Genomic DNA, 17498 nt, shown 5'->3' with positions numbered 1-17498 from the left:
TTTACGATAAATTGTGATGCACTTTATTTGATTCCCTATATTGCACAGTTACTAATGTATTTACATTACATATGATTTGAATATTACTATTTATTTATTTAACAGAATATAATTACGATATTTAGCCTTTGGACAGAATCTGATTTCACCAAATGCAACATGTTTCTGGATCAACATCTTTGTAGATCCTGGAACAACATTCCAATCAACCAATCAGATTTGAGAGACAAGTTTACAGTTCATGTCAAGTTTAGGCTTACAACCAGGGTTAGGTGCTTCTACATCAGAGTTATTCACAATAATTTCCCTCTGATTTTAGGAATAACTTAAGGGTTTAGGGATAGGGATAGGATAACATTTTTGGACAGGAATGTTGTTCCTGGATCAACAAAATATGTCGGCGAAGTCAGGACGTGCATAGAGTTCTTAGAGTTCATACTTTCAGTCAGTATTTTGAATTTGTAAGAACCACACTGAGTAAAGACGCTGTTTTCTCTTCGCCGCAGTATTCCGGGAGCCGTACACAGTGCGTGTGGCTGATCAGAGAGTCATGCGGGGGAATACGGCCGTCTTCAAGTGCATTATCCCGGCCTCAGTAGAGGAGTACGTCAGTGTTGTATCATGGGAGAAAGACACAGTCTCACTTGTCTCAGGTAGGGCTGATCTCTCACATTGCTTTCGATTAAGACTTTTGCACATGATTTAATTGCCGCATCAATATCACAGCCTTTTGCATATTTTTTTAGTTCATAGTTCACCTTCTAGCATCAATGTTGTGTCTCAATCTCCCAACGTTGAAACAAAATGGTTCGCTCAGCATGTTCATTTTGAACTGCCTCAGCTTTTTTAGAAATAGTTGAGTTTGCTTCACTTTACGGTTTCTGTTTGTTTCAATCCTTCGACTGACTGGTACCCTCTTGCTGGATTTGTCACGAATGGCAGCATTCAGGAAAGTTCAAGTGTGGCTTGTGGCTTTAGACATGTAAAAGCTACTGTAAAGTTGATCAAGTACATTCACAAGTAATTCGAAGCCCTAAGATTCAAAGATACACCTCTCAAAGAATCTGGCCATGAACATCTTGTACCAGAGCCTTTATTGAGCTTTGAAAAATCCATTCCCTCACCAATCAATGTACATCACCACTTATGACTAGCTGACGACATCTCCATGGTAACAGTCTGGTAGTAATTGGCCGGTGTGGTTGGTGAAATATGAAATACTATGCATGATATTGCGGCTCATACCTTTGTGAATGGTTCTGTAATTACATGGTGAGTTTCATTTATAAGGATGAATATCTGTTTTATCTGACGTGGTCGCAGCACATGCCGAGATCAAACCGTGTGCAAGATGTCAGAAGCATTAAACCTATCCAACGCTCATCCCTCGCTAAATATTTAATGACGAAGGACCTCGGACGCGAGGCTGAAAGCTCTCTGGCATGTGAGGCTGAAGAATTGTTTACTCTTGCAGAGAAATGGGCTTTGTGACATATACAATGAGATGTGTATGCTGGGATGTGTCTGTGCTTCTTTCCTTTTTTATTTTTTCATCAAGCAGGTTTTGTGAATATTTGTTGTTGTTGATGTGGTCAGCCTTAAGGAACACAGTAGCATGCTTGTAGGTTAGTTGAGGCAAATTTGGAACATGTATTTCATAGAATGGGAACAGCAACAAACAAATGTACAGCCCGTAATCAATCCAGCTGTAATCTCTGGGAGACTCTACAGGTTTTACATTTAATGGCTTTGGCTGGATGTGGCTTTTTAGGTAACATTTTATTCTGATGATCCCCAAAAGACATTCTACTGACTATAAGTAACTTTGCAACTTATTCTACTAACCCTACCAGTCTACTAATACTCAACTAATATAAATCAACGAATAACTCTAATGAGAGTTAGCAGACATGTAGTTGCAACTAGAGTTGTCAAAAGTACCGACTTCGGTACCGAGTACCAAATTTAAAAAATGTGATGATACTAGCATTTCCCTCTAGCATTTAGAGCGCTGTTGAACGGATTCTTAAACATCTCTGATTCGCTCAACATATACGTCTCTGATTGGCTACAGTGATCAAAAATGACATCTTTGACAAATATATGTTGAGCGCATGAGCAAAATAGCCAATCAGAGACATGTATGTTCAGCACATGAACATAATGGCCAATCAGAGACATGTATGTTGAGCGCGTGAACACAATCGCCAATCAGAGGTGTTTAAGAATCCGTTCAACAGCGCTCAAAATGCTAGAGGAAAATGCTGGTATCGTCACATTTTTAAATTTCAGAACCGACTTGGTACCGAAGTCGGTACTTTTTGACAACTCTAGTTGCAAAGAATCCTTATAGTTAGTAAAATGTGGACCATCGAAATAAAGTGTAACCAAATAGTATAAAAATACAGTGTAAAGATGAGGCTAAATGTGTTAACATTTTAAGAGGAACGCAATTCAAAAATACTAGTTTTATATCATGAGAAATTGCTTTAGGCATTAATGGGCGTAATTTACATATTTACATCATAAATAGCTGACATTGAAGACCTAAATATAATTTTCATACACTGTAATCGATAATCAAAATTCAGCTGTAGTAAATCAGTGCCATATAAATCAGTGACGATACCGCAGTTCTCGGCTCATTTTAAGTCATAAAGACTCGCTTTGACTGGATCATTTGCAAATTAATCGTTCAGGTTACCAAAATACTTTTATTATAAATAATTAAAATGATAAAGAACCAGGGCTTAAAAAAGTTATTTGTTGGCAGTTGTAGGTATGGCAACTTTTCTAATATCTTGCCAATAGTTACCACAGTAATTGAATGCCAGAAATGATTGATTTGTATAAGTGTAGATATTGGGATGTGTCTAGATGATCTTGGGTGTGAACTTGACCTTCAGCCTGCATGTCCCAGAAGACCAGTGAATGCTGGTCATGTTTCAGTCCTTCACAATGCACTGCAAACTCTTCGAGATCTGCCACTGTTCTGGTATGAAAAGATCCAGTCATTTCCTGATGGATACAGTCAAGTCAAACCTACATTTCTTATTCATTGCACATCCTTCTTTACACAGAAATACATCATATTGTGGCAGAAAAATGGGTTGTGAAAGAAGGGGTCCAAATGACATTTTGATTTCTTATCCTAGCAGCTTTGTTAATGTTACTTCACCAGATGTAATTGGATGTTTCTTCAAATGTGGACCCCCATTTTGGACTTTACTATAAATGTTATAGTAAAACATAATAGACTGTTTCAAACAATGTCTATCAGTATATTCTAAATACAATAAAATAATTATTTCACACAGTTTGCATAATTTGACCAAATTAAAGATTCACTGGAAATAAAGCACAATAGAAATATTGTGTTTCATTGATAGTGGCGGTTAGCTTGACTTTTCTACACACATCGACGCTGTGTCTGAATTTGCATACCGTGTAGTAGGTTTGAAACTCACTTCACGACCGTTAAAAAGTACGTTCTATATTATTGTGTGTAGTATGAGTGTAATCTGGACGTACTACATTCGCCTTGTAACTGTGAAATGGGAATTCACAAATCGTCTCCCTTGGCCTCGTGATAGTAAGTTGTCCATCGTTTTTTTCCAGTACTATGTATTCGGACATACTACTCTATTGGCGTACTGTTTTTGCATACTAAATATTAGGGAAATATTCCATTTCGGACACAGCGCATGTATTTGTATAGTTTTTGATAAAGCACACACTGACACTTTTAAAAAACGTAGTTGCAATTTTTATTATTTTTTTTTTTTAGATTCAAGTAGTTTCGATATGTGATTTTAAAGAGGCATTTGAGTTAACACTAGCTTTAAAATGTACAAACCAAATATGAATCATAGTTTAGCTAATTCGGCATTCCGAAATCTCTTAGTAATCATTTTAAAAATGTTAAATCTGTATTGACGCATACAATACTGTGCGTCTGAGCAGAGCGATTGTGCTGTTAGCATGAAGCGTTCAATCTCTCTTCTCTTGTCTGCTTAGCATAAATCAGTGTTCGGCAGTGGACGCGCGAGCTATTCCGGCCCTATAATTCCGGCTAACGCTAGAGATTGTCCCCAGCAAATCACAGAGAAGATGAAATGCATGATTACAGAGTGGGACTTGTCTTAATTAATGAACTGTGATTGAAAATATAATTACAATATGAATTACCTCTCAAAATAAAGACTGTTCCCTAGTCATTTGAAGCGAGGGCCTGTTTTAAATGTGAATGAACGGGGCCTAATGATTCTCTAACTTACCATTAACCTGTCATGCATTTTAAAACGGACCTTTCTGTGTGCGCTTTCAAATTCATGGCCGTGGATCCGTCCCCTCCCGGCTTTTGATAAACAATTGACAGCTCTAATAAAGAGATGAAAGGCTGTGCAGGTGAAAGGGCCCGTGTGTGTGTGTGTGTTTGTGAGTGTATCCTCCTCTTTGAGTGTCCAGAGCACAGAACAGGTCCTGATGCACCTTGCTGGCTGTTTTTTTGTGTGTTTCAGGGGTTTGACTACTGAATATTGATGGTGGCCGTTTTTCTTTTGTCATGTTGTCTGTATGAGGGCCTTTTATCCGTTGGCTCACCCATTTGATCTGGTTTTAGTGACTGAAGGGATGCAAAAAAAAAAAAAAAAAAAAGCATATAGTTAAAGTCAACATGAAATAAAGCCTATTTATTTTCATAATACACTTACACTACCAGTCAAACGTTTTGGATTTGTATGATTTTTTATGTTTTTATAAGAAGTCTCTTCTGCTCACCAAGGCTGCATTTATTTGATAAAAAAAAAAAATCTGTAATATTGTTAAATATTATGACAATTTAAAATAACTGTTATCTATTTTAATATATTTTAAAATGTCATTTATTCCTGTGATCAAAGCTGAATTTTCAGCATCATTACTCCAGTCTTCAGTGTCACATGATCCTTCAGAAATCATTCTAATATGATGATTTGATGCTCAAGAAACATTTATGATTATTATCAGTGTTGAAAACAGTTGTGTACATTTTTTTCAGGATTCTTTGATGAATAGAAAGTTCAAAAGAGCAGCATTTATTTGAAATAGAATCTTTTGTGACATTATAAATGTCTTTACTGTCATTTTTGATCAATTTAATTCGTCCTTGATGAATAAAAGTATTGATTTCTTATATTTCTTACTCCTCAAAAATAAAATAAAAATTCTTACTGACTCCAAAGTTTTGAAGGGTAGTGTTCAATGTTACAAAAGCTTTTTATTTCAGATAAATGCTGTTCTTTTGAACATCAAGGAATCCTGAAATAAAAATGTAAATAACAGTTTTCAACATTGATAATAATGAGAAATGTTTCTTGAGCATCAACTCATTATATCGAATCATGTGACACTGATGACTGGAGTAATGATGCTGAAAATTCAGCTTTGATCACAGGGATAAATTACACTTTACTATATACTGACATAAAAATAAGCTGTTTTAAATTGTAATAATATTTCACAATATTACAGTTTTTTTTTATCAAACAAATGCAGCAGAAGAGACTTATTTTAAAAACATTAAAAATCTTACCGATCCAAAACTTTTAAATGGTAGTGTACGTTACCCCCCCCCCCCCCCCAAAAAAAAAATCCTTTCATTAAAATGTAAAAACTTGCTTTCCTTTTCTGATGACATCACCAAGCCCTCAACTTTTAGCCCCTCCCCTCGAACCACTTGTCATATGTGTCACATGTACATGAAAGAGCCGTGTTTTTGATCCCTGTTACTCAGATCGCTCAGAAACTGACAGCCCCTTTAATAACTACACTCTACGCATCGTGTTGCATTCGTGCTAAACTTTGGACCCTCTGTCATTTTTTACAGCGCTTTTGCCTTTGGCTTTTCTCATTACGGTTTGCTTCATGGCCGCAAAAGTGTCCCTCTCTCATGGCTGACATTCACTGACATTTGTCAAACCATTAAGCTCAATTCACTTTCCCTTCCAGCACAGTTCGAGGGGAAATCGCAGCCACATTGCGCTTTACTTATTTAATGGTTTGTTTCTAATAGGAATTTGCTGTAAATATTGAGAGTTTGCATTTTGCTAATGCGTTGATGAGTTCATCTTTTAAGGTGCCGTTGTGGATTGGCGCTAACTGGAAAATGAATGAATCATTACAGCCTTGGTACTTTAATGTGTCAGTGTTTTAGCCAGTGGGAACACGTTCAAAATGAATCAGTCATTGAACACAATTGCTTAAATTTGTGGGAAATTACTATTCTAATATTTATTTAAAAATGGTTTAGGCATTTTCTCCATGACATATATATTCATATGCAGATTATCATTATGTTTTTCACCCTCATTCTAATCCTCTGTCTGAAATGATCTGTTTTAATTATCCTCCTTTAAAGCTTGTTTGTAAACTTCTTCCATTTGTCCTGTTGTCCAGTGTTTTTTTCATCCATTTTATTGTCTACCAGGTGAAAATCTTTATTGCTATATTATTGCATTATATATTACCATTTGAGGTGTTATTCATGTCCATAGACCTTAAGCCCTAATAATGAGAAACAGTAATAGTGATACTTACTTCAGCAAGCACTACTAAAAAATGAAATGTCCACCACATTGCTCAGCCCTTATATTTAAACCAATATTATATTGACAACAGAGGTTATTTTATAACCTTCAACCTCCAACCTTGGTGATATGAAACACTAAAAAACAATTTTTTTTTGCTTAGTATTTTTGTCTTGTTTTCCAGTACAAATATCTTAACATTCTTAAATCAAAATACATTACCTTGCACAATTATGCAAGACCCTAAGTCTTGGTTTTCTGAAAAAGGCATACAAATTAAGTTAGTTTATGCTTATCTGCCAATGGTGTCAAGTCAAGTCACTTTAATTTATATAGTGCTTTATACAATACAGATTGTTTTCAACCCATTGTTCAGCTGAAGTCTGTCCAGTGTCGAGTGTTCAGAGTAAAGATCATCAAATATGAAATGAGTTCAATTCAGCTATAAAGCAGCTCTGGAGAAAACAGTGATGTCATCAGGGCTTGACATTAACTTTTTTGCTCACTAGCCAATGTGGCTAGTGGTTTTCCAAAGTTACTAGCCACACAGCATTTTTACTAGCCACATTTTTGTTGTGAAATGGTGTGCTAAAATTTACTTGAACTATTTACAACCCTTTTAAATGTAAAACCACTGTACACACCCAAATCAAGACTACATAAATATATAACAATACAGGTCATTATCATTAGCTCTGATAAGGTTGTGTGTAAAGCTCCTTTTTTAAAATAAAACCATGTATTATGTAGGCTATTATGTGTCGCCACATTGCTCCACCGGCATACGACATAACTCCAGCAGGGCATCTAGCTGTCTCTTCGATTCTTTGTTGTCTGTCACTAGCGACAATACTCATTAGGGCTGTCAAAATTGCTCAAAAATGACCTTTGAATATTCCCTCTAAAAAGAAACACATAGCTTATATTCGAACTATTCGAACATCTGGTTGCGCATTTTGTCAATGACGCGCATTACGTCAATAACAGGAGAAATTAATACAAAGAGACATAACTACTTGTATAGGTAGTTTATTTAAGTTTAAACATATTTGACAACGTATTACCTACATGAAAACAAGTAAATCAACTAATGGCCAAGACCGCAGACCTCACTCACAGGCACTCTTTCTCTCTCTCGCCCTCACTCATGCTGCGTTCACACCGAACGCGAATAGAGCGTCTGGCGCGAGTGTAAAGACGTGTTTACGCGCGTCTGGAGGTCTTGCGGCGCGAATGAGGCGTCACGCGCTCTGTGCATAACAGTTTAAATGAACAACAACAATAAGCGAATGTTGAGTGCTGATCAAGAGTTTTGTGCAAGCAATTTAAGGTCGCGACTCTTATATAGCAGGCTTCATTCAGTGATTGAAACAAATATTATTAACATTAATTGAAGTTTTACAGTATATATAACCGACATTGAACGCTCCGAGCGAGCTGTGCTGTGGTAAACATGGAACTTTTCCTTGACATGAAACGGTAAATAATCAAACCAGTGGAAGCCTGCAGTGCATGAAACTGTTGTATCTAACCTACCTTATTCATGCAATATCTATTCAGTCAGTACAGTAGCCTACACTTCAGTAATGTTTCTGTTTAACGTTAAATAAAATGACTCCTCAGGCAGCGCGCCCACTCACAAAGCAGACAGCCGCGCCTCTGCTACCGCGGGCGTTTTTCCACATTCGAATATTCATTTTCACCTTCGAAATTCTGTTTTTTAAAACTATTCGAATATATATTCGAATTTAGAATGTTCTTTGACAGCCCTATGGGAGTTGTAGTGTCGTAGTGTCACACTTATTTCAGATGCCTTTTGAAAAGACTACAATTATTCAACCCGCCAAAGTGGCTAGTTGGAGTGACTGTGTTACCCGCCACGAGCAAAATCCACCCGCATTTGGCGGGTTGGCGGGTGTTAATGTCAAGCCCTGGATGTCATCGTCCAGCTCATCTAATAGTGTCAGTGCAGTCGAGTCAATAATATTGCAGAATATTAAGTGTCCCCAAATAAGCAAGGCAGAGTCAACAGTGGCAAGGAACCCAAACTCCATGAGGTGACAGAAATGGAGATTTAAATAAAAACAAGTTTGGTGGACCAGTCCCAGTTCCAACAGTAGGGGCTTTCGCCCCGGAGTAACCTTTGGTTCCTAGAACTAATGGCGGAAGTACCCGCTTTTTGGCGTGTTCGCACCGCAGGAACTGGGAACGATTTTAGTTCTAGGAACTCCTTTTGGAGGAACTAATTGAGCTCAGAGTCGGTCTAAACTATAGGAACTACCAGTGACGTCGGTGTTCACTGATTGGCCGAACGCACATGAAACACCAGCACCTGCTATTTTTTAAAAAGACTGTGTAAACACACATATTATAGCCTTTATATTTACTCCACAAACTCTACGAACAGAAAATCCAATGCAACTTTGAGGGGACCAAACCAAACATGATTATGTATTTCTACTCAGCTAGCAACACTACAGGACTGTTAGATAGTTCGTAAACTATGGAGACGGAGAATGTGAGCACTTGTGTTCTCAGCGCCGTCAAAATAAGTCACAACAACGAGCGCGGCTTACGTCACTTAAGAGTTCCTACTGGCGGTGTGAATGCAACCAGGAAAATGTTCCTAAGGGAACCATTAGTTCTCGGGGAAACACACTGGTGGCTAATTCCTAGAACTAAGTTCCTAAAACTGCCCGATGCGAAAGCCCATTCCAGGCTGTATCAGAAGCCTTTGATAGAATTGAGAATATCATTCAGAATAGTTTTATCCAGTTCCTTCTGCTTGAAGATTGGATTCATCATGCCAGTATTGAGACTAAGCTGGCCATTGGAATGTCCAATCTGTGTAGAGGACTTGTCGGGATCTCATGGTCTTTGCTGAGGATCTGTGCCAACGGCTGTCACATCGACGAGGTCTTCACTGAAAAATCTGAAAACAGGGGTCAGAAAAATAAACTTGTTTTCAGCTTGAATTACGCTTATTTTTTCTGCCCCCCAGATATTTGTTATATATTAAGCGTAAACTGACCATTTTGATACATTTCCAGAAAGCAAGACTTAAGCTGCTACTTATATAAAGTGAATGTATCATGGTTTTAGAATGTTACAATACAGTATGTATCCAGGATAGTTTACCCAAAAAAAAAAAATTACTGTGTGAGAAAAAAAATCAAGTTTTCAGATATTTTCAGCTTCAGAATCCTATTGTCCTGTGCATTGAGTTTCCAGCACCAGTAAAAAAAAATAACGTTAACCTTTTATCATGTGTCTTGGAGTATCGCAGTAGTATGGTATCGTGAGTTCAGTATCGAGATATCTATCATTACACCCCTAGTAAAAATACATTTCAGATCACTTCCTACATTCATAAATCAAAATCTGCCCTACAGGGATGTAAAGCTGCTACAAAGCGCATGAGTGGAGAGAGGAGCATCAATGGCATGGACTCCTCTGGGCGACTGGCGCTCCTTATAGAATATATAAAGAGCGGAGGGGCGGTCAGACATGTTGAAACCCAGCGCCATGTTTGAGTGAGTGTGGCTGGGGCCAGAGACGGTGTGTGTGGATGATGCTGGGAGCCTGTAGATAGTGCATTCTCATTAGAACAAACCCACACTCCTTTCATCTTTCTCTAGCCTGCAGATTAAGTTGGAGATGGTAAAGCATCAGGCTTACAGGCTGAAGCTAGAGGAGAAAGATAAATGTAAGCCTTTCTCGCTTTCTCTCTCTCTCTCTCTCTCTCTCTCTCTCTCTCTCTCTCTCTCTCTCTCTGTGCTCTACCTTGTCTTTGTGTGTACAGCAAATGTTCTTGTGCAGTGTGGACGTCTCTCCTGAAACCTCACTCACTGCTGTTGGAGGAACGTGTCGGTTTCTCATGGCTTTAACCCTCTTCACACCTTTCTTTACTTATGCTTTTTATGAAATATATTTGTATTGTTTCCCCCATTTTAAAATACTAGAAAAGAAAACTTACGCTATACACTAATTGGCTGCTTTACCTTCGCTATCGGCTCCAACTCAGCCATTAAAACTATATCGAGCGCTCACGGAGATCAAGCCTGGCGCACTAGAAAGGCCACAGTCTCAGAGTTTGTTCAATCACAGAGTTTGATTCCAAAAAGAACGCATGAACTCGTACGTTAAATGCACCGCAAGTCATTTTGGATCTGCAAAATACATAAATGTAAATATTGAACCCAGCAGCAAAATTGCAGCCAGTGCATTAGCAGACGCAGCAGCAAACGACGGGCCATTTAATGAAAGTGTTCATGAAAATAATAATAATATTAAATATATATATATATATATATACACACACACACACACATGTATGTGTGTATGTGAAATCTCTGTGAACTCTCACTATTCGATTAAATTAAATTCACCTTTATTTGTATAGTGCTTTTCACAATACTGTACATATTGTTTCAAAGCAGAGAAGATTTGTATTTCCAAGTTATGTATTTCAGATATACAAATCACACAGTAACTATACAGGAAGTATATGTATAAATGTGTATAAATCATGCTCTTCATTATTATCTTTTTCTTGTGTTCCAATAAAAATGCATAAAATCCATCCTTAAAATAAGATTTACCTGAGAGACAAACTTGCTTAGGGTGTTAAGATTCAGACACCACATGCTAACTCTTCCTGGATAAACCTGCTCTGTATTTAGTGACAGAAAGGAAATAAAATGTCACTTTGGGTTTAGTGTTACTTGTACCAAAACAGCGGCTTTTTGCACTATAAGTGAAAATAGCAGTATGAAGAGTGTGAATAGTAGTTAGATGCTATTTATACTTGGTGCAAATAGAGGCACATACTATTTGCCCCTCAGTGTATTGCAGTATATTATAAAACCGTAGTATATTATAGAACCGTATACATATTCAGTGTAAATGATTATATTCATTAAAATCATAAATGGATACTGCTTTATTAGGACATTACTTGTCCCTGTCCTAACTTTAACACTAATAAATATACTAAAAATACTAATAAACACTTTATTCCCACTATTAACCCATTAGGGACTTTATTTTTGTATTTTTTTTATTTGAAATAAAAACCTGTCCGAGCTGATATGCGATGGGAAATGGGAGAAGAGTGAGTTCTGGAAAAATGGCAGATTTGAACTCGGATGGTCGTGTCAAAAGCCAACGCCAGCCGCCTTACTCTCCACGTCATCACTGGGATTTCTATCGCAATGTCTCTGGCTCAAACAGACAACGGCGGGTGGAGTTACTGTAAATAACCTCTGCCAACAAGACAGGCTATTTGCACTTGGTGTAAATAGACACTCTGATAAAATATTCCTCATCATATCCCAGTTTGACTTCCTGTAAACACTGAGGCTCTTTCGAAACCTTGCTCTCATTGTTTGTGGCCCATCTTGGTGATTTCCGGCTTAATAATAGTGAGTTTGGGATGAACAACGAAGCCTGGGGTTAGGCTATATTTGGTGATGCTCACGGCAGAGAAAAATTACACGCTGCACTGATGCTTAAGTATTTTTTACTGGAAAATAAACACAGATCTGATTAAGAATATGATTTCTGCAGTTTCATGTACTTCACTTTTCTATGTATCCATTTCTGGTATATGTCTTTCTGTATATAGGAATATTTCTCTATATGGTATATAGGATGCTGTATGTTGTTAGTAAATTGGGTCACGACTGAAGAAGAAACCACAATCATCTCCAAAGCATCACACCAGCTCATGACTAGACCAAAGGCCAGCTCACTTCAGCGGGAAAACTAGACGGATCATTTTTAAATCGAATTTGTCATATCATTGTTTCGTCCAGATGAAGTGTACTTGCAGCGGTAATTGTGACGAGCTCTACGCGTATCTCTTAAAAAAAAAAAAACACTAAAGCGTACAATTCTGCTCCACGTGCCTTTTAAAACCCCTGCTTTCATCGCTCAAAATACGTCAGAGAGAGAGAGAGAAGGAAAAAGAAAGAAGGATATAGTGTAGAGGAGGGGAAAAAAGGACCTAAAAAATCAATAGCTATGTACATTAATCACACAGCTGCCACTGAGAATTATGGGAGCATAAGCTGAAGGATGCATTTGTGCATTTGCAGCATGAGTGCTGGTGAACGTTTAGGGAATACAGAGAGAGAGAGAGAGAGAGGTATCGGTTTTCTGATGTCTCCTTTAAGGGTGCCATGTACCTAAAGAAATGGTTTAAGGTTTGGTTTTTATTTCATAGTAGATGCCAAACTCTGTTAATTTCACATATTGTAAACTGAAAATACAGTGTCATTTATTTAAAGCTCATTTTTATGTCGGCCTAATCAAAAATCATGTTTCAAACCTGTTTGGTTCAGTTTGGCAAAAAAGCAAACAATAGAAAAAATTAAGAGAAACAATTTTGTGTAAATAGTATTTTCGCTTGACACCAGAGTGTTAATTTGCAGAATATAAACTGGCTAGCTTTACTGACTGCAGAAATGTTTGTGGGTTTCAGATTGATTGATTGATTGATCGATTGATTGATTGATTGATTGCCTGACACCAGGCTACATAACAGAAAGGATGATGGATATTTTAAAAAGACAATAAACATGAAGGTCTTGTCTTTCAAATTCAAATGTAGTTCCTACTCACAGTACGCTGTTTCTCTTCTAAACGTGATTTCTTTGCTACTGATTAATGTAGTTTGCTAAATTGTGCAATCTACTAACTAGATTGATATATGTAGGGCAAATGTTAACTACTTTTTTTTTATGTTGAAACTGTAGTTCCCAGCATGCATTGCATGGGGATTGAAATTGTGTCTCTTGAAGTGTTCTGGAGCAAACTCTTTTATGAGTTCTGTGAATTCAGACATACTTCTTTTGTCACAAACTGTTTTTCGCCTACTATATACAGTAGTAGCGAAGTGTGCAGATTTCAGATTCAGATTCAGCCTATGTCTTTGCTGCTTTACTCAAGGAGCAGACTTTGAATTTAGCATATGCTAATTTGTGATATTTCTCGCTAACGCTTTTTTCAGTTTATGGTTTTTATGATGAATAATATTTTTGCTTTGTATGAATGTAATTGTTGTCTTATTAAATAAAAAGTTAAATATAATATTAGAAAAACATGGCATCAACATTTTTTTTAAGTCGGTCCTAAGTAAAAATGTTTTAAATAAAATACAACTGTACAGATAAAAAATAATATCTTAGATAGAACACCAAATTAAAGGTCTGTTTGTCATTTGTTTCAATATTAAAATACTTTCTCCTATTAGTTCTCATGGTAACACTTCACAATAAGGTTTCATTAGTTAACATTAGTTAATTATATTAGTTCATATGAACTAATAATGAACTGCACTTGTACAGCATTTATTAAGTAAGAGATAATGTACATCCAGCCGGTTGTTATAGCTGTAACGGTCACCAGCTGAGAGCCACCAGAGGGCACTCCACATCAGACTATTGTCATTCAATCTCATAAACTACATTTCCTAGTTTAACTCACTGCCCGGTCTCATCATCCATGATTGCATCCACCTGTCTCTCATTACCTTGTCAGTCTCAGCCTATTTAAACCATGTACACTCATTCATCCTGTGTCTACGATGGTGTCTTCAGACAAGATGGCCGCCTCTGCCCCTGAACCGCCGGATCCGCCCTGGCTCCCTGAACCGTCGGATCCGCCCTGGCCCCCTTAAACGTTGGCACCTGCTCGGTCCTGGATGCCTGCTCAGCCTGCTCCGCCTCAGTCTCCAGGCCCTCTTCCGCTCCACGGGCCTGGACCTCCATCCCGCCCCCGGATCCGCCTCCGCTCCATCTCCCTCCTGGACAATTTTTGGAGCGTCTGGAAGCCGCTCCTTTGGGGGGGGGGGGGGGTGTTATGTAACGGTCACCAGCTGGAGTGCCCTTGAGAGCCACCATCAGACTATTGTCATAAACTACATTTCCCATTACTCACTGCCCGGTCTCATCATCCCTGATTGCATCCACCTGTGTCTCATTACCTTGTCAGTCTCAGCCTATTTAAACCATGTACACTCATTCATTCCCTGTGAAGTCTTGTTTAGTGTCATACTGCAATTCCAAGCATTCTCCTGGTTTTCTTTATCTTGGTTTTCGATCTGTCCGGTTTTCTTGGTTTCCTCTGTTTTTGCCGGTGCCCCTTTGACCCTGTTATTGTTTGGTAAACCCCAGTTTATGACCTTTGCCTGTTTACGTCTACGATTGTGGATTAGGCTACCCTTTCAATAAAACTGCATTTGGATCCTCAACCTTCGTGTCTCGGAGCAGTTCATGACAGAAGACTTCGCCACCAGTGGATCCAGCAGTGCAAATCATTCGTTTGCGGCAAGGAAATCGGATTATGCCATGCTTTTGTGTGGTTCCTCTTTCACGGTTGGTGAGGTTGAGGAGGACATGTCCCCTAAAAGTATTTTGGGGAGGGGCACCACACACCAAGATCCAGTGCCCACGGAGCTTGGCCCACCACAGTCACCAGCATCTCCAGCTACAATTGTCGCTAGTCCTGTGGTTCCAGTACCTTCCTGTCCTGAGGTTTCTACACCAGAGATTCTTCACGTCATGCCTGCCGCGCCTGAGCTTCTTCACGTCATGTCTGCCGCGCCTGAGTCAGTTCTGGAAAAGACAGCACTCATCATAGTCGCTACGGCGATTTTGAGTGTGTGGGCAGTACCCATATCGGCTCCTGCCCGTGAATCCTTGGCCAAGATGGCCGCTGCCGTTCCAGAGTCCTCAGACATGATGGCCGCCTCCACGCCTTTGTCTTCGGACAAGATGGCCGCCTCCACGCCTTTGTCTTCGGACAAGATGGCCGCCTCTATGCCTTTGTCTTCGGCCGCCGCCACGCCTTTGTCTTCGGACAGGATGGCAGACTCTACGCCTTTGTCTTCGGACAAGATGGCTGCCTCTACGCCTGTGTCTTCGGATAAGATGGCTGCCTCTACGCCTGTGTCTTCGGATAAGATGGCAGCCTCTACACCTGTGTCTACGATGGTGTCTTCAGACAAGATGGCCGCCTCTGCCCCTGAACCGTTGGATCCGCCCTGGCTCCCTGAACCGTTGGATCCACCCTGGCCCCCTGAAACGTTGGCACCTGCTCGGTCCTGGATGCCTGCTCAGCCTGCTCCGCCTCAGTCTCCAGGCCCTCTTCCGCTCCACGGGCCTGGACCTCCATCCCGCCCCCGGATCCGGCTCCGCTCCGCTCCGGGGGGGGGGGGGGGGGGGGCTATGTAACGGTCACCAGCTGGAGTGCCCTTGAGAGCCACCATCAGACTATTGTCATAAACTACGTTTCCCATTACTCACTGCCCGGTCTCATCATCCCTGATTGCATCCACCTGTGTCTCATTACCTTGTCAGTCTCATTTAAACCATGTACACTCATTCATTCCCTGTGAAGTCTTGTTTAGTGTCATACTGCAATTCCAAGCATTCTCCTGGTTTTCTTTATCTTGGTTTTCGATCTTCTGTACGGTTTTCTTGGTTTCCTCTGTTTTTGCCGGTGCCCCTTTGACCCTGTTATTGTTTGGACTGATTCCCCAGTTTATGACCTTTGCCTGTTTACGTCTACGATTGTGGTTTAGGCTACCCTTTCAATAAAACTGCATTTGGATCCTCAACCTTCGTGTCTCGGAGCAGTTCGTGACAATAGCAAAATAAACCCAGACAGGGTGATCAGGATTGCATCAGCCTGAAGGGGTTTATTCTGCTATAACAACCGGCTGGATGTACATTATGTCGCTTATTACACGGATACTTGCCACAAAAGCAAATAATTAGACATGATATATTGATCTGAGTCTCTAAATATTTTATCAGCTCTTTAAACGTGAAGCTTGTGGCTGGTGGTCACTTACATGGCTTTCAGCAATCATTTGCTATTGACCAATCAGAATCAAGCATTCCACAGAGCCGTGTAATAATCTTTGTTAATGTTAATTTCAAAATGTACTAATACATTACTAAAATCAAAATTTGTATTTGTTAAACATTAGTTAATGCCCTGTGAAGCAACATGAACAAACAATGAACAGCTGTATTTTTATAAACAAAGATAAACAAATACAACAATGTATAGCTCAATGTTAGCTTATTAATACATCAACTAATGCTAACAAATGAAACCTTATTGTAAAGTGTTATTGTTATCACCTTACTCAAATAAATAAGCAATTTTTAGGTTGATTCCCTGAAAAGTGCACTCGGATATGCACATTATACGTACAGAAATCTAGGAATGCGAAGGAGATAACCCTGGATTAATCCCTCTCACATCACTGTTTACTGATAAATAAGAGCAATATGGTGGCAATTAGGCAGTTTAGGATGAATATGATTATCGACCGGTCTGCTCAGGCCACTGGGGACCGAGCGAGACTTAATCTTTAATAAGCACTGATGGCTTGGTTACTGTCTGATGCTATGCTGCCGTTTGGCTCCGCTCCCCAGTACGGGACTTTTCCCGAGCTTATGGATAACACCACGCTCTGGACCACGGCCAGGGCATAAAATGGCAGCGCTCCAAATAGCAGATTAGTAATAAGTGTGGCGTGAGCTAATTACGGGCGGAACAACCAATTAATTTCAGTTTATAAACGCCTGTAGATTTGGCCTGTTTTTTTTACCCCAGGTGCCTTGGATTGGGGTCTGTCTCGCCCCGTTGCTGGAGGAGGTTGGTGGCAGGTGTTTTGGCCCGTGGTTGAGATCTTCCATATGTTCAGATGCACAGGTGCTTTTGGAGCTTCGTTTCTCCTCTTTGGAACGAGGGTCGGCAGTCCTTTTAAAAGCATGAAAGGGCACTCGAAACAAGGCGTTCTTGAACAATAGACTTATTTGTGCTGAATCCTGCTGTCGAATATTATGTGATCATTTATGTTTACAGCTTTTGTATGAATTTAATGATCAAGGCCATGTCATTACTAATGAATAG

At 39.3% G+C, this 17498-nt stretch overlaps 1 protein-coding gene across 1 annotated transcript in view; it reads left to right on the top strand.

Moving 5' to 3' along the window:
• dscamb (Down syndrome cell adhesion molecule b) overlaps positions 1–17498 on the top strand; it is a gene marked incomplete at both ends in the record, with an annotated part of 158559 nt that overhangs the window by 33012 nt on the left and 108049 nt on the right. The window contains one exon of the mRNA XM_081369741.1: positions 507–653. Coding sequence (XP_081225867.1) covers positions 507–653 — 147 coding nt within the window. The remainder of the gene's footprint in view (positions 1–506; positions 654–17498) is intronic.

This window comes from Scardinius erythrophthalmus, assembly GCF_964197995.2.
Source record: "Scardinius erythrophthalmus genome assembly, chromosome: 7".
Classification (NCBI taxonomy): domain Eukaryota; kingdom Metazoa; phylum Chordata; class Actinopteri; order Cypriniformes; family Leuciscidae; genus Scardinius; species Scardinius erythrophthalmus.
This window is presented reverse-complemented; position numbering and strand designations above follow the sequence as displayed.